General features: G+C 37.5%; 3 protein-coding genes and 1 non-coding gene across 5 annotated transcripts; 3 read left to right on the forward strand and 1 right to left on the reverse strand.

The window, feature by feature from the left end:
• Nucleotides 1-1,537: 1,537 nt before the first annotated feature.
• Nucleotides 1,538-5,347, forward strand: LOC125201111 (ubiquitin carboxyl-terminal hydrolase 25-like). Of its 2 annotated transcripts, none has more exons than XM_048099036.1 (7): nucleotides 1,538-1,742; nucleotides 1,834-1,926; nucleotides 2,447-2,533; nucleotides 2,615-3,555; nucleotides 4,263-4,391; nucleotides 4,877-5,011; nucleotides 5,100-5,347. In XM_048099036.1, the coding sequence occupies exons 1-6, from the start codon at nucleotides 1,698-1,700 to the stop codon at nucleotides 4,995-4,997; spliced, it is 1,416 nt and encodes a 471-aa protein (XP_047954993.1). In that variant the 5' UTR covers nucleotides 1,538-1,697; the 3' UTR covers nucleotides 4,998-5,011; nucleotides 5,100-5,347. The 2 variants fall into 2 exon arrangements, with proteins under 2 accessions (XP_047954993.1, XP_047954992.1); XM_048099035.1 differs by having other exon boundaries at nucleotides 1,541-1,742; nucleotides 5,097-5,347.
• A 9-nt stretch (nucleotides 5,348-5,356) lies between these two features.
• On the reverse strand, nucleotides 5,357-6,922 carry LOC125201112 (glutathione S-transferase U19-like). The gene is made up of 2 exons (XM_048099037.1): nucleotides 6,526-6,922; nucleotides 5,357-5,856 (listed from the first exon to the last, which is right to left on the reverse strand). The coding sequence occupies exons 1-2, from the start codon at nucleotides 6,844-6,846 to the stop codon at nucleotides 5,509-5,511; spliced, it is 669 nt and encodes a 222-aa protein (XP_047954994.1). The 5' UTR covers nucleotides 6,847-6,922; the 3' UTR covers nucleotides 5,357-5,508.
• Nucleotides 6,923-7,645: 723 nt separating this feature from the next.
• Nucleotides 7,646-7,719, forward strand: TRNAN-GUU. The gene has a single exon. It is a non-coding gene; the product is annotated as a tRNA-Asn (tRNA).
• A 4,117-nt stretch (nucleotides 7,720-11,836) lies between these two features.
• LOC125201268 (leucine-rich repeat receptor-like serine/threonine-protein kinase At1g17230) lies at nucleotides 11,837-16,285 on the forward strand. The gene is made up of 4 exons (XM_048099308.1): nucleotides 11,837-12,517; nucleotides 12,605-15,526; nucleotides 15,732-16,115; nucleotides 16,177-16,285. Exons 2-3 carry the CDS (start codon nucleotides 12,622-12,624, stop codon nucleotides 16,112-16,114), a joined length of 3,288 nt encoding a protein of 1,095 aa, XP_047955265.1. The 5' UTR covers nucleotides 11,837-12,517; nucleotides 12,605-12,621; the 3' UTR covers nucleotide 16,115; nucleotides 16,177-16,285.
• The last annotated feature ends 454 nt before the right edge of the window (nucleotides 16,286-16,739 follow it).

The raw sequence follows: 16,739 nt of genomic DNA on the forward strand, positions 1-16,739 counted from the left end.
AATTCTATTAACATGAAACGAACAAAGTATTTATTTGTGTGATATTACCATTCACTTTTGTGATATTTGAGCTCAATGAGATTAATTGTAAAAATGAAATCGAAATAATTAATTTTAATTTTTAAGATTAACTTATCATTCAAAGAAAATGTTAGTACATTCCAAAACCATGTCCTGGGACCTGGGCCCACACTCCACATTCTCCCGCCCGCCCAGTTACGGTTAAATATAATTAACTTTAAATAAACAAAAATAGAAATAATAGTGTTATTAAAAATATAATTAGTACAGTTACATAACGATAATAACAAAAAAAAAAGTAGTCGAAAATAATAAAAAAGCTCAGGAAAAAATAACGAAGAAAACCTCCTAACCCCAGAAAGAAACCCCTCTTTAGCTCCCGATTAGTTTTAATTGCGAAAAAAGGGGAAAAAATCATCGACACGACGAATTCAGTCCGAACAAAAGCAGAATCTGCAAGTGTGATGCGATCTCGGAGGTGGCGGCCGGCCAATGGTGCGGCGGCGCGCTGATGGCCATGCTGCAGATGACGTGGCAGCCGAGCCTTCTCAAGTCGCTGAAGCGGAAGTACGGCTCCCCGCCGCTAGGCCTCCGGAACCTCGGCAACACCTGCTACCTCAACTCCGTCCTGCAGTGCCTCACCTTCACCCCTCCCCTCGCCAATTTCTGCCTCCGCTTCCTCCACTCCTCCGTTTGTACGCCGCCTCTCTCTCTCTCTCCCTCCATATCTACGTATGTTGTTTTTGTGTTATTCATCGTGATGATTAGTTGATTACTCAAAACTATGTGATTGACTGTTATTATGGTTTGATTTTACTTTAATTGAATTTTTGTTATGTAGAATTGCAGTATTGAGTGTGACAAGATTGGGATTCGAGCTGGAAATGCTTATTAATTTAGGAGTTTTCACTGTTTAAGGCTTGTTTGGGCTGATACGAGGTTTCTTATTGGGGGTTATTCTCTTCTTGGTATCGCAAGACTGATATGTGATGGAATTGTTTAAATCTGTGGGGAGCTGCTATGGAACTTAGTAAACAAGTTGTCGTTCTAGTTCGTAGTTGACATTCATGAGTGGTGGGGGCTGATGTGATAAATGCTAATTTTGTCAATTTTTCATCTAGTGGTTAGATTGAGCTTGCGATATATTTATCGCTGAAATAATGGTCCGGAAGTGTGTAGTTTATAGGTGAATGAATCTCAAGAGAGTGTATATTATCGCCGATTTAATGGTCCGAAGGTGTGGAATTTATAGGAATGAAGCTGAAAACTGTCTAGATGGTACCCAGGCTAACTTAATACGGAATTATGTGGAAAATCTAATGGATAATAGATTTTTATAAATATGATGTTTCGTCTATGACTATGAGGTGTTGAGAATTGGAACTAAATGGTCCCAGTCTGTCCCATTTGGTGTCTAGAACCTAGGACATTCAGTAGTTTGGTTAAACATAAACCTTACAATATTAAGGGTTATTGATGTATTTAGCTTTCTTAATATTATGACGATAGATTAGTTTGGTTGTCCATACCATGTTGTTCTTTACTCATATATGGTGTGTGCAGATGAGCTTTTACCAGCATGTTTCACTTATATTACTGCTGTTTAAATTCTGACTTTATGTAGTGGAAACTTGTTCCTGTTTAGTTGCAAAAAATTGGTAACAGCAAGGAAGCAAATGTCGATTCTTGAGGCTCCAAATGTTCTTGTAATTCAATTAAAGGTATGCCAGTTACTGGAACATGCTTTATTTGTTTACTTTGGCTTAGTGAGTAAGAATGTTTGACCTTATTTCTTCTTTTTGTTTTGATTAGAGGTTTGAGGGTACATTTGGTTCAAAGATTGATAAGCCCATTGCATTTGGTGAGGTATTGGTGCTGTCAAGTTACATGTTCAAAGGAAGCAAGGTACATTTTTTCTTCTTTTCTTCTTCCTCCAAGCCTGAAAAGTTACCAGTACAAACTTGTAAATATGATAACAACCTTCATGCTACTATTTCATGTTACCAACCCTATTAACGTTTCTTGCACGTTTTGATACTCAAAAGCTCATGCTGTACATCAGTCATATCAACCTCAGATACCCATCGGTCTCCCCTCAAACCTGTGTTGTCAAGAATCTTGGGAGCCACTGCCTTGCACTTAGGTTTCGTAATAACTTTTGCTTGCTTTTGCATCTCATGATTGATTGATCCATTACTGCTCAACTTTGTACTTAAATGATTTGAACATCTGTGGAGGTTCTTCTGTGATTCATTCACTTTATCATCCTGGTTGTTAAAGTCACACTAATATAGTTCTCAGGGTTCATGTGAAGCCTCTTTGACAAGCTATGATTTTCTTTAGATAGGTGTATAGAGAATTGTCATAAGATTGTTCAGTATTTTTACATTTTTACTGATGCACAAATGATGTCTTCTTTATGCAGGATCAACAACCGGAATATAACCTCTTTGGTACTATTGTACATTCAGGCTTCTCTCCTGATTCTGGGCACTACTATGCATATATCAAGGTCGTTTGAGGGTTGTCGAATTCTCTTGATTTTAGTCTGTAACCAGAAGTATATTTTTACTAACTTGGTTTGTATGCTCAGGATGCGATTGGCCGCTGGTACTGCTGCAATGATACTTATGTTTCAGTCTCAACCCTGCAGGAGGTTTTATCAGAGAAAGTGTACATACTTTTCTTCTCCCGTGCAAAACAGAGACCCCACACTCGGGTTGATGCAGTGGTTAATGGATCTAAGACACACGAGTCAAATGGCAATAAGATATCAACAATGCCAAAATCTGGTTCTATAGATAAAGTTTCCAATCATCTGCAAGAGACCAATAAGTCAACTGGCAGTAGATCGCTTATCAAGAAGTCAGGTTGTGCAGAAAAACCATTTAGCATGAAAATTTCTGCCAACCGTTCTGGGACTAACAGGTCAAATAATATCATTGCGACCAATGGCACTAAAACACATACATGCCAAAGGACTGGTCATGTGGAGACCCCTGCTAATGCGGGAGATCTTTCTGATAACCAACCTGGGACGTGTAAAACCTCTGGTTCTTGTGTAAGACAAGTAGATGCTCAAGAGTCTTCAACCCACCATAGTCAGACAAGTGATTCAGTTAAGTCTAAGATTGATCATGAGCGCCCTAGTCAGCAGAGAACATTTAATGACTCTGGGAGTACCAGCAAGGTTCTTGTCCCTGGAAATATTAGGATTGCCGTTCAAAAGAAAGAGTCACCAGATGAAAAAGACAGAACTGGCCTTAGTGGGCTGATGAGTGACACTAAGTGTATGGGAAAAGCGTCAGCTGATATTCAGAGAACAGGGAAAGGGCTATCTTGTTTGCCTGAAGTGGATGGGTCTGCTCACATGACGGACTCACAAAAGACTATTAACTACCAAGGCCCACTCAGTGGAAATATTGGGGCCTCTAACAACTCATGTGTAAAGAGGAAGATTAAGGATGGTTGTCCGTGCATCTTTTTTGCCAAAGATGACCAATCTCGTGCAAGGGTTGAAACATTCAAGGAATCGTATGTCACTTTACTTGAATAATTAAGTAGAGAATTGCCTTTCTTTTGCTAATTACCTGATGTTTCTACTTTGAATTTGCATAATAGCTTCCCCCAGGACTAAGAATTCTTTTGTTAATTAACATTGTTCGTGCTGATTTATTTGAAGCAGTAAATCTCTGCTTGGTTAGGGAAAAATTCTAGGAGATGGTTTGTATTCAGTTACCCCTTCTTTGATGTGCACGGCTGGATTTGTTCCCTCTAGTATACTCATGGTCAGATGCTGTCCTCCTGAGACGGATATGTGATGTTTACCTTGTTGTTTGAATTTAATTACCATAGGACAAATAATTGAGTTTTTGATGATAGGGAAACATGTGTAATCGAGATGCCTTTAACAGGCAAGGACTGATCTTTCATCCTCAAAAGAAGAATCGTTAACCGTAGCTTTAGATTTGTAATAAACCCATGATTAACCAATTTCATCATTCTGGAATGGAACATATACATCTCTGCCTTACTTTCTTACTCCTTGATTGATTCCATTTCTGTCACAGACAAGAAACAAGATCACCAATGGAGTAATCTACTCATTGCCTTTATCTAGCAGAGTTTTTTACTTGTTGATTTAGCAGATATTTTTCCGGCTGAAGTTACTGATCAAATTTCTGATTGAATCTACTGATGTATGTAGGGAATATACTAAATAATGTTTTTACATTTCTCAGGATTGAAAATGAAGCTTCCATGATCCTACGTTCATGTGGATGGTCCGAGGAAGTGCATAGCTTCATGCATGCAGCAAAAAAGTCGTGTCAGGAAACAGGGAATTCTGCACTGAATGACCATGAGAGGAAGTAAGCTCTCTTGTATTTATTGTTCAAGATTAACAAATAGTAGTTTCGTGCTTTAGAATATAGTATATTAGTATATATTAGGTGCAAGTTCACATCATGTTTGTTTGCCATACGAATTTTAAATATTGTTGCCTTACAATTTGTAAAACTTACATGGGGACAAGTTACTGTTTAAGGACCAAGGAGAGCTCAAACATTACGAATTCTACAAAATTATATTTGTCGGAGATGAAAATATAATAAGTTGTCTTGATTTGCAAATTGTTTTTTAACATGTCAATATAATTTTGATCGAGTCTTAATTGTTGCTTTGGTAATATTCTTTGGCTTCAATCTGGTTGGTTTTCATACTTGATGCGAGTAAAGTTAAACTTCGACTTTGTTTGTTGATGCATTTGGTTTAGCTATCATGTTGTCTTCTCATTCTCGGTTTGGTCATATTCCTGTGAACACCTCATTAATATGTATATATGGTGGTTGTGCAGGAGCTTACTCATTGCACAAGCGAAGAGAGCTTTTCTTTCCAAGGTTCCCGAATCACTGAAAGCAAAATTAGTTGAGCGTCTCAAGTTGTTTAGCCAAGAGACACAACTATCCGACACTTAACCGAGCAAGACATGGTACGCTTTGCACTTCAATGTTTGAAACATCTTGGCCCATATTATCATATGCATAATGTTTTTTTTCCCCCATTTTGAATTGCAGCAGTTTTAACGAGAGTGTGATCTGTTCCCATTCGATCAATATGCTTGTAAATATTTCGCGGATGCAAACTTAGATAACCTGGTTGCCGAGTTAGGTAAGTCTTGATGAGACGGCGCAGCTGCACCGTTGGTGCAGAGAGAGAGAGAGAGGGCATTGGAGAAGGCACACAATACAATCTTTGTACAATATTCTTTTTGCCATTACCAGTTTTGAATACATATAAATGCAATGAAGAAGCAAAGTTTGAGGTATTCTTGAACTGATCATAACACCAACCTTGTAAGCTTGGATTGAATGGTTCAGATTCATCTCCATTTTCCCACACAAAAAAGATAAACCCTAAGCAACTAGTATTTAGTTTTTTATTCTACATCACCAACAACACTGCACCAACACAGATTGATCCATGAATTCATTCTATGCCCTTGCGTCTTCTGATGTCATGCACGAGATCACGAAGCCGGTCAGGGTCGGGGAGAGATTCAGAGAAGGTTCGTCTCTCCATGCATCGGTGAGCCCATGCCATGAGCTTAGGGAGCTCATCAAGGATGCTGAAGCTTCCCAAGTCTTGATATATAGAAAACCAGGTGCAAAATCCACCTAAAATCACATCCAGATATCCCACTTCCTCCCCTCCAAAATAAGCCTTCTCACCAAGCTCATCTTGGAGTAATTTCAGGTGCTCGACCATCTCCTTCTCGGCAGCCTCCAACTCTTCCTTCGTCTTGTACGACATCGTCTTTATACTCGTGGTGTGTAGCTGCCATCAACGCAAACATAGATCATCAGAGACTGATCAAAGAGATGGAACAAAAGAAAAGAAAAAAAGATCAACGACTATTTTTTTCGTTGCTAAATACAATTAGCAAGCATTTCATAATCTAAATCCTTTGTCTTTATAATGTTTTAATGGCTGATATTTTCCGTTGATGAGGTTAGCGACGGGCGTAAACCTGATATGCTGTTGCAATGATGGGCCCAAGTAGGGCAAGGGATTAACCGACCCCATTAGTTTCGGCTATTGGAGTTGTCGATTCACGATGCAACAGCTCCATCCCAACCCTTCAGCTTAGGTTTCACTTTTGTTTTTCGTCTGTTATCCATCACTGCCGACATATCTGTTTCCTAGATCCACCTTTGTGTTTTGCCGTACATACACCAACAGACACACATAAAAGCAAGACGAGCTTAAGCCTCTACCAAACTAAAAAAAACATCTTTTATATTCTTATAACATGATTAAATTTTTGATATTTTGTGCGAATCATTATGCAAAAGCTTATATCATCACAATAAAACATAGGAAAATAAAACAAATTTCTAGTATGGTCCCTGCATGCAACAACAATAAGAAAATCCGTCGCTACTTAGTGAAAGATTAAACCTATCGTTGATCGAATATTTAGAGAGAGAGAGAGAGAGAGAGGACCTTGTGGTCGATGAAATGAGCCCAAAACCTTGCCTGAGCTCTCTCATAAGGATCACATGGAAGGAGAAACGGCGCGAAACAACAGACTTCATCGATATACTGCACGATGTTCCAAGACTCGCAAATAGGCTTGCCGTTGTGAATCAAAACCGGGATTTTGTGGTAAGTCGGATTCATCTCCAACAAAAGCCGGCTTTTTTTCGGAAAATCTTCTTCCCTTCTCTCATAAACAATCCCCTTCTCCGCAAGTGCAATCCTAACCCTTGATCCAAACATGCTTGACCAAAAATCTATCAAAATCCACTCATCACCACCACTCATTTTCTTTGCAAACTTTCTTGATTGATCTATCACATTTGTGAATGATTGTGCTGAACTTATTTAACGTGAATATATCAATCATGAATATCATATTTTGTTAAACAATGGAGCATATCTTAGCTACTCAAATATTTGTCTAATCTTTATTTCATTATTCAATGATGATAATGAAATGAATTAATGTTAATGCTGCAGTAAAACACGTGATTTGTAGATTTGAAAATAGATAACATGATCCTGAAATATTAAATACTAATAGTAGATCAAGTATGCTTGTCATCTATAGTGATCAACTTATCATAACAACAGAAAAAGGATATAATTTATTATATAGATGTCATAGATGCCAAAATGAAACAACCAACCAAAAACCAATAGTATGATTTATTTAATCAAATTTCAGAATTAGGTAAGTAATATGCATAAAATGGCAATAATTGAGATCCACTATACCAAATTAGGTTCCCACTCTTGATATTTTATTTTCAATGCTAATTTATCTTAATTTATCTACTTTAGTTTAACTTTTAATCATGAACAAGAATATACTCCACTCAATTACGTATATAATGTTTTTATCATTTGATTTTCACTTTTATTTGTTAATCATTCATGTTGATTGAATCCAGTGGGGATGCCAAATTTTGAGAGGTAAACGGGAAAACAAATATAGCCAAACTGCAAAAATAATCCTTCTATGATTTGTTATAATCAGCATATATTCTCAAATTTTATGTATGTACAAATTTTCTATGTTTGATTAAGGTATTATATAAGTGTTTAGCATTCTTAACATATAGCTGGAATAGCTCAGTTGGTTAGAGCGTGTGGCTGTTAACCACAAGGTCGGAGGTTCAAGCCCTCCTTCTAGCGCTCATTTTTAAATTTTATTACCAATATAATTATATTTATTTATTTTGCTAATATTGCATGTTTCTTTTGTTTAATTAGATGAAGTGAAAATCACATAAATTTCAAGAAAGCTAGTGAAAGACAAAAAAGAAGAACAAACGTTGGCACTTTCAAAGGTTGGACTTATTTGATTTTTTCCACTCCATCAACTTAATTAATCATTATATTTTCCATTTCTTAAAGGATAAATATTTTGCTTTTACTATTTTCCATTTTTCCATTTTCCATTTCCATTTCCATTTCCATTTCCATTTCACTCTTTAACATTTTTTTTGTAGTAGACCTCATATTCCACTAACTCATTTCTACTCACATTTTATTATAAAATTAATATATAAATTTTTTTGTAGTAGACCTCATATTCCACTAACTCATTTCTACTCACATTTTATTATAAAACTAATATATAAAAGTATGACCCACTCTCAATTAATTTTTCATTACATTTCTTAAAACTCGTATCGGGTCAAAGTGGGTAATATTTGGGGGACGGAGGGAGTAACTTCTTTCGACATAACATGATATTATAGCCAAAACAATTAAACAACCGAAAATATGAATCTCCAATTCATAAATTGTGTATATTCAAATTTGAAATCTTTATTATTTCTATAACTACTATTATAAAAAGCATTATCTGTTCTAATAATGTCGGCAGCTTCTGCATTGATGATTTTTATGTTACATTTTAAGAAATTTACCAAATAACTATACTTTGAATGTAATTAGTGGTTAATTTTTAGTCGTGTTTTAATGATGGACGATATGAAGAAGTCGAAATAGTTGGCTTCTTCAAAACCATTTAATGATATCGTCTGAGAATCTAATTGCCGACTTTTCCTTTATTAGTCGACATTTGGATTTATAAGATTATAATCAGAATTCACACTTTTCCATATATATATTACTCCCCGTCCCGCTTTAGCAGTTCCATTGACTTTTCTGCCCTCTTTTTGTAAAAATGATAAAAAATAGTTAAAGAGGAGAAATGGTAAATTAAGAGAGAGAATAATATAGAGAAAAGCCTTATCTACATTATTGTCTCTCTTACTTTACTATTTCACCACTTTAACAATTTTTTATTATTTTTACAAAAAGAGGGCAGAAAAGTCAATGGGACTGCTAAAGCGGGACGGAGGGAGTATAACAACACTTCTTTTACACTAAATAACTACTGGTATTATTATGGAGTATTTGGTGATGGTTTTTGAAAAATAATGTTTATCAGAAAATTTGTTATCTAAATTAATATAGCTTTAATTATTAGAGTTTTATTAGTGTTAATAATGATATAGCTTTTTAGTACTATTAATTAACACCAAAATAATGTTAATCGTTCAGAAGGGATTGAAACTCTACTTGAAAAATAACTTACTGGTTATTTGGTGATTATTAGTATTTAGTACTACTAAATAACTACTGATATTAATAATGTGTAAGTCGAGTTTTCTGATTCACGAATGTGGTTCACAACTCATCGCAACGTGAAAATGAGATTGAAACTCTACTTTAATCACACTGTATTCATATAGGTATCAGTAGTATATCATTAAATAAGTGCAAATAATCATCGGTAGACAGTCTTTATGGGACAATTGCAAAATTTAACAAAATTATGGTCGAGTTTGCAGGATAGGAAAATTACAGAATTATACAAAATCAAAATTTTATGAGTTGAATGTCAATTTTTCCTTATTTTATTTTATTTGTGGTCTTTCACCAATAATGGAATGAATATTGTATTTACACTCAAATGGGACAGTTTCTGACAATAAAACAATTTTGGGGCGAAACTTATATATGAAAGTCACTAGTTGATGAAAATAATTAATTTTTTATAATAAAAGTAGATCCCTCATTTTCAATAAAAAAAAACATTTTCATAGTATTAAAAGCTGTTCCCTCAAAATCTCTACAAAACTACTTTTAATTGTTGGGCTTCTAATTCTTGGGCCCGATATTTAAATTGTCGACATAATTATGTAATTCATAGTAGTTTTTAAATATGAATGGTAATTACTAGTACTATATGTTAACGTCAGACGTTCTATTTGTCAAAATTCGCATAATTAATTTTTCGTGTAACTGTTTCAAATTTAATTAAAAAAATGGCACGTAAGCATCATTGATAAATCAGACTTATCAATTATGTATATTTGAATAGTTGCATTAAATTGAATTTGTTGAAAGTGGAAATTTGTAGACTAGTAGAGGTGGGGTTGGGTTTTGACTTTCCAAATTGGCCCAATTCAATCCACAAAATACCAACACCGCCATTCACGTATATACTTACTATAGGAGACTATGTCCTAAGTTACTTGAGTCGTATTCCATTTTGGGTTGTCTCAAGTTATTTGAATTATTATTTTTTTTGGCTAAAGTTAAAACATCTAATCACACCTACTTTATTTTTTTTTAATTTACCCTCTCTATTATATTTTATTTGACTCACTAAACACAACTTTCTTAAATCGCATGCTGAAAAAAAAATGAAGTAACGTGGGACGGATGGAGTATATGGGATGTGTAGTCAACCCGTTTTAGGACGAGCAAAATATCCGAAATCTGAATATCTGATTCAAACAAATTGAAATTTAGAATTTAGTTTAATTGTTTGGATTTTGTTTTCATTCGAATTAAAATTTTAGCAAATTTCAATTTTTTTCTGTTCAGTCGATTCAGATATCAATATCCCAAAATTTAAGAATAAAAACTAAAAGTCCCTAAAACCCTACGCGACCAAGTTGCATTTGTCTCTCACTCATGAAGCAGCATAAATTGCTATACACTAGTGTAACTGAACCGAATAATGTCAATTTTACTCGAAACTTAGATAAAAGATAAATAAAGTTGGCAATTATTTATCTTTGTTATGAAAAAAATGAATGTAGGCTGGATTCGAGTAGAAAAGATTGTTCCTCATTATGATTCTAACATTATAGTATCAATGCTCTGATTGCATTGCAATGTTCCATGAAATAAAATATAATACTCCTATTACCCTACTACTAATTGACAACGTATGATATCATTTTTCTCTTATCCAATTGGGATACTTTTATATAAATACAAATTCTACTATTTATTTATTGTCAACCATGTACATCTGTATTTTTTTAATTATAAAGAGTTAGAACTGCCAAACGTTTGGATTGGCGTTGAATTGAAATTCAACGCACGAATATCTTATTATCACTAATATTGGCAAAATAAAAAGCTTTCTACGAAGCAATGAAACAACATCTATGCTCAATTTATGACAATATTTGATTAATTTATTGACAGTAAATTCACTAATTATTAGTGTTTTTTTTAGCTTTTGTCTATAATTTTTAAAAACTTTATTATACACTAATTTTATAAATTATGGACAAATCAAATTCAATGACAATTAATGAATTTACCTCCAATTAATTAACCTTATCAGAATCTACCACCTTCAATTTCAGTTCACACCCCACTAATTAAGTCCAAAAAAAGTATAATTATATTCTTTCACAACCGTTTTTTTGGCGGCAAGTTTGCCAAACAACCGTTGACAAATATACAATTTTTTTTTCTCTTTATTTTCAAATTATATCCTCCTCTATATTCTCATATCATTAATAAATAATTCTCCTCGTCCACAAAATCATTTTTTTTTTCTACTTCAATCCGTCAACTAAATTTGGTCCCCTTCTATTTAAAATAAATTTCTATCTCTAGTAAGACAATACTCAATTTTCACCAACAATAATCAATACTCCAACCACTTAATTTTATCAATTTTATATTATAAAACTCGTATCGTTCAGATGACTGATAGTAGACAAAGAGAATGTTTAAAAAGAAAGACAATGGTTGCAAGACTCATTTTTTGTGAAAAATAATAATTAATTTTACTAATTTTGTAATATTAAACTCGTATTTTTGTTGTCAATTATCAAGATTATTGGCAGTAGACGAAGATAGAAAGACGAAAACAAGAAGAATTTGAATTGTGGCGTGAGGACAGTATTTTTCAAGGATGCCAAACCCAACACTGAAAGTTAGCAAAAAGTAGGCAAAGAAAAAGATAAGCTTGAATTCAGTCATCACCATCCCACTAACCCACCTTCCCTCCACAAACCCTCCATAGTCTTGCTGCAAATCATCACCCAATTCAATCCCATCACTCCCACAACACTCCAAATTAGAACTCTCTTTCAAAAATCTTTTAAAAATAAGAATAAAAATCCAATCTTTACCCCCAAAACTCAATGGCCAAAGATTGTAATCCTAGTATTCCCACGTCCCATCTCCATCCCCCCTCCCTCCCTCCACCAATAATGGAGAGAATTGAAATGATGAATCCCTCAATTCTAAAGAGAGAGGCTGATTGTGGAGCTTCAGAGCTCACATGCACCACATTTTGGCTGCCTTTTTGTGAGGTTTTGTAGTTGACCCTTTTCATTCCTCTCATGCCCTAGATTGTGACTTTCTTGGTTCATCTCCTGCTTCTTGCCTTGTCAATCAATTCCATTCACCTTTAATGTGACTTATCTCCTCTAGTAGCACTTATTTATATGGATATTTAATTTCCACATTTATCTCAACTGTAATTGGCTCAAGGCCTTTCCTTCCCCTTTTGAGCTTCTCCCCCTTTCTGCTTGCTTTATGGCTCACAAGATCATGAATTATTGCCTTTTTTTCCATTCATGAATCATGTTTTCTATGAAGCTTACAATGTAGGGCACTCCCAATTCTTCAATTCCTGTCAGCTCCATTTCTATCTGTAACTGTAAGTAATCCCAACATATGCTATATTGTGTGTTTCTTGAATTTTCCCTGTTTTGATTTTGTGTTGTGTTGTGTTGTTTTGTTGCAGGCCCTCTGTTTCCAGTGATGGGAGGAAGCAAGATTTTGAATTTGACAATAATGTTTTGCTGCTTAATTGCTTCTGTCCAATCATTGAATGAAGAGGGAAACATTCTTCTTGAATTCAAGAACTCCCTCACTGATCCTTACCTCAATCTCCAAAGCTGGAATCCATTGGATTCCAACCCTTGCAAGTGGAAAGGCATAGGCTGTATCTCAAACAACACTGTTGTTGCTGTCAATCTCAGTGGCTTCAACTTATCTGGCAATCTCTCCTCCTCCATTAGCAAACTCCCACACCTAGCCATCTTCAACATCTCCAAAAACCTCATCTCTGGCCCAATCCCTTCCAATTTCAGCTCCTTCCAATCCCTCCAAGTGTTGGACCTCTGCACGAATCGCCTCCACTCCGAGTTCCCGTCTCACCTCTGCACCATCACATCCCTCACAAAGATGTACCTCTGTGAGAACTATCTCTTTGGAGGAATCCCTCATGATATTGGCAGCCTTCCCTCTCTTGAGGAGCTTGTGGTGTATAGTAACAACCTAACCGGCGAGATCCCTTCGTCGATAGGACGGTTGAAGAGGCTCAGGATCATCAGGGCTGGGAGAAATCTCCTCTCTGGCCCTCTCCCTTTTGAGATCAGTGAATGTGAGGGGTTAACTATGTTAGGATTAGCTGAGAATAAGCTAGAAGGCCCTTTCCCTTCTCAGCTTCAAAGCCTCAAGTCTTTAACCACTGTGATTCTTTGGAACAATCTGTTTAGTGGTGAGATCCCTCCTGACATAGGTAACTTCACTAGCTTGGAGCTGTTGGCGATGAACGGGAACCAGTTGTCGGGAGCTCTCCCACGAGAGATCGGGAAGCTGCCCGTGTTAAAAAGGTTGTACCTTTACACAAATCAGCTGAATGGGAGCATCCCAGTTGAGCTAACCAACTGTTCAAATGCAGTTGAGATTGATCTCTCTGAGAATAAACTGACCGGGGTAATCCCGAGAGAGTTTTCTCGGGTGTCCCGGCTTGAGCTCCTTTACCTCTTTGAGAATCATCTTGTGGGAGAGATTCCCATTGAGTTAGGGGACTTGCACCAGCTGAAGAAGCTGGATCTGTCCATAAACAACTTAACTGGTTCGATCCCGTTAGCGTTTCAAAGCCTCGTTTTCTTGAAAGACATTCAGCTCTTCAACAATCACCTCAGTGGTGTAATCCCTCCACTTCTTGGATACAAATCCAACATCTCAATCATTAACCTCTCCAAGAATAACCTCATAGGCAGCATTCCTCCGCATATATGTCGATATCAGAAGCTGAATTTTCTCAGCCTCGGATCAAACCGGTTGTCGGGAAACATTCCCCATGGCCTCAAAACATGTAAATCACTTGATCAGCTTATGTTAGGTGACAACTTACTCACTGGAAGCCTCTCTGTTGAGTATACCAAGCTTCAGAACCTCTCAGCGCTCGAGCTTCAACAAAATCGATTCTCAGGGCTTATCCCTCCGGAAATTGGGAACTTTACAAGCATAGAGAGGCTCCTGCTGTCACACAACCATTTCATTGGCCACATTCCTCCAGAGATAGGGAATCTTGTGAAGCTCGCTGCGTTCAACGTCTCGTTCAACCAGTTGATTGGTAGCATCCCGGAAGAGTTGGGGAATTGTGTAAAGCTAGAGAGGCTTGATCTTAGCAGCAACTCGTTCACTGGCCCCGTTCCTGACAAACTCGGCTCGCTAGTGAAGCTCGAATTGCTCAAGCTATCCGATAACAGATTGACAGGCTCGATTCCCGGGAGCGTAGGTGGTTTAGTGAGGCTAACTGAGCTGCAAATGGGAGGAAACTTGTTCTCAGGGAGCATTCCTGTTGAGCTAAGCCAACTTACAGCTCTTCAGATTGCTCTCAACATGAGCCACAACAATCTCAGTGGCTCGATCCCGAGCAGCCTCGGGAGCCTGCAGATGCTTGAGATTCTCTGCCTGAACGACAACGAGCTCAGTGGCGAAATCCCTACCTCGATAGGGGGGCTGAGGAGCCTCAACCAATGCAACCTCTCTAACAACCGTCTATCCGGAGTGGTTCCTAACACACCGACTTTCCAGAAGATGGATGCGAGTAATTTCGTTGGAAACAACGGTTTATGCGTGGTCGGCCAGAGCCAATGCCATTCGGATCAAACACCATCTCCCCCAAACCGGAGCTGGTTCAAGGATGGCTCAGCGAAAGAGCGAATAATCAGCATTGTTTCCTTTTGCATCGGTATTGTCTCCTTAGTTTTCATCGTTGTCGTTTGCTGGATCATGAGGCGCCCGGGGCCCTCCTTCGCCTCACTCGATGACCAAATCAGGGAGGATGAGTTAGACGGCTATTACTTCCCCAAGCAGGGCTTCAACTACCAGGACCTAGTCGAAGCCACGGGGAATTTCTCCGAAGCAGCTGTCGTTGGGAAAGGCGCCTGTGGCGTGGTCTACAAGGCCGTCATGGCGGATGGCGAGACCATCGCGGTTAAGAAGCTGAAGTCGCGCGGGGAAGGAGGCGACAGCAGCTTCCGAGCCGAGATATCGACTCTAGGGACGATTAGGCACAAGAACATCGTAAAACTGTACGGCTTCTGTTACCATCAGGACAGCAACCTCATCTTGTACCACTACATGCCCAACGGGAGCCTTGGCGAGATACTACACGGAGACGAGACAGCGACGATGCTGGACTGGGACGCACGCTACAGAATTGCTCTCGGTGCTGCTGAGGGACTCTGCTATCTGCACTACGACTGCAAGCCTCAGATCATACACCGAGATATCAAGTCGAACAACATCTTGCTCGATGAGTATTTCGAGGCGCACGTAGGCGATTTCGGCTTGGCTAAGCTGATGGAGTTTTCCTACTCTAAATCAATGTCTGCTGTTGCTGGATCATATGGATACATTGCTCCTGGTAAAATACTTTTTTTGTCACACATTATAATATTTATCAGAACTTTTCTTAAAGTCAAAACGTATCAGTTCTGCAATTATATTAATATCAGCTGACATCACAGAATATATTAGTTCACTAATCTATGAATATCAGTATCTATGTTTTGTGATGCCAACTGATTTCACGAGAACCGCTCGTTTAACGTGTTTAAACACTGTCTCAGAATACGCGTACACAATGAAGGTGACCGAGAAGTGTGACATCTACAGTTTTGGAGTGGTTCTATTAGAGCTAGTGACGGGGAGGTCACCGGTGCAGCCACTGGAGCAGGGCGGGGACCTGGTGACGTGGGTGAGGAGGTCGATGCACAAGCTGGACACGGCGTCTGAGATCTTCGATCGGCGTATTGATCTAGGTGCTAAGAGGACGACTAATGAGATGTTCTTGGTTCTCAAGATCGCGTTGTTCTGCACCAGCACGTCGCCTCTGAATAGGCCGAATATGAGGGAGGTGATCGCCATGCTCGTTGATGCGAGGGATGGAGCCGCAGATTCGGTCGCGTCTCCAACATCAGAAACTCCTCTGGATGGAGAGGATTATTGTTGAGGTAGCTTTCTTTAGCAATGTGTATGATTTTTAGTTATTGAGTTTTATTTAACTTTATATAGGAAGAAGATGGGAATGTAGGAGGATGCAACCACTCTGATGTTGAATTGTAAAGGTGGATTACTAGCTAGAATCGATTCATTGCTAATAATAATTTGAGCCATTAGTTTCTGATTTGATTTATATTAACAACAACATAGGTTTATGTGCTATTGGTGTTTCTAATTTGTTACAAGCATAGAGATTATTAGTATCATTACGCAGCTAATGTAATTATTTAACCCTACTAATTCTCCTTTTTATCTCTTAATTAACTCCTAATTAATACTCCCTCCGTTCCTATGTAATAGATGCGTCTTTTTTAGCACGGGATTTAAGAAAAGTTATTTTAAGTGATTTAAGTAAATGAATAATAAAGTAGAAAAGGAAGAGAGAATAAAGTAAGAGAGAAGAAAAGTTGTTGCTTTTTGCCTAAAAAGGAACAGCTACAGTGGGACAACCCAAAAAGGAATACGACTCAGCTACAGAGGGACGAAGGGAGTACTTCATCTGTCCCGCGATAAGTGAGTATTTTGCCAAAAAGGGAAATAATTCATTTTAGATGGGATGAAAATATGACTCGCTT

The sequence above is a fragment of the Salvia hispanica genome, chromosome 1 (genome assembly GCF_023119035.1).
Source record: "Salvia hispanica cultivar TCC Black 2014 chromosome 1, UniMelb_Shisp_WGS_1.0, whole genome shotgun sequence".
Lineage (NCBI taxonomy): Eukaryota > Viridiplantae > Streptophyta > Magnoliopsida > Lamiales > Lamiaceae > Salvia > Salvia hispanica.

Excerpts from the sequence above, each read along its gene's own strand:
- LOC125201268 (XM_048099308.1), top strand. The coding sequence starts at position 12,622 with ATGGGAGGAAGCAAGATTTTGAATTTGACAATAATGTTTTGCTGCTTA. Across the intron at positions 15,527-15,731 it reads ATATGGATACATTGCTCCTG|AATACGCGTACACAATGAAG; the intron begins GTAAAATACTTT and ends ACACTGTCTCAG.
- LOC125201112 (XM_048099037.1), bottom strand. The coding sequence starts at position 6,846 with ATGAGTGGTGGTGATGAGTGGATTTTGATAGATTTTTGGTCAAGCATG. Across the intron at positions 5,857-6,525 it reads CTCATTTCATCGACCACAAG|CTACACACCACGAGTATAAA; the intron begins GTCCTCTCTCTC and ends CGTTGATGGCAG.
- LOC125201111 (XM_048099036.1), top strand. The coding sequence starts at position 1,698 with ATGTCGATTCTTGAGGCTCCAAATGTTCTTGTAATTCAATTAAAG. Across the intron at positions 1,743-1,833 it reads TTCTTGTAATTCAATTAAAG|AGGTTTGAGGGTACATTTGG; the intron begins GTATGCCAGTTA and ends TGTTTTGATTAG. Across the intron at positions 1,927-2,446 it reads ACATGTTCAAAGGAAGCAAG|GATCAACAACCGGAATATAA; the intron begins GTACATTTTTTC and ends TTCTTTATGCAG.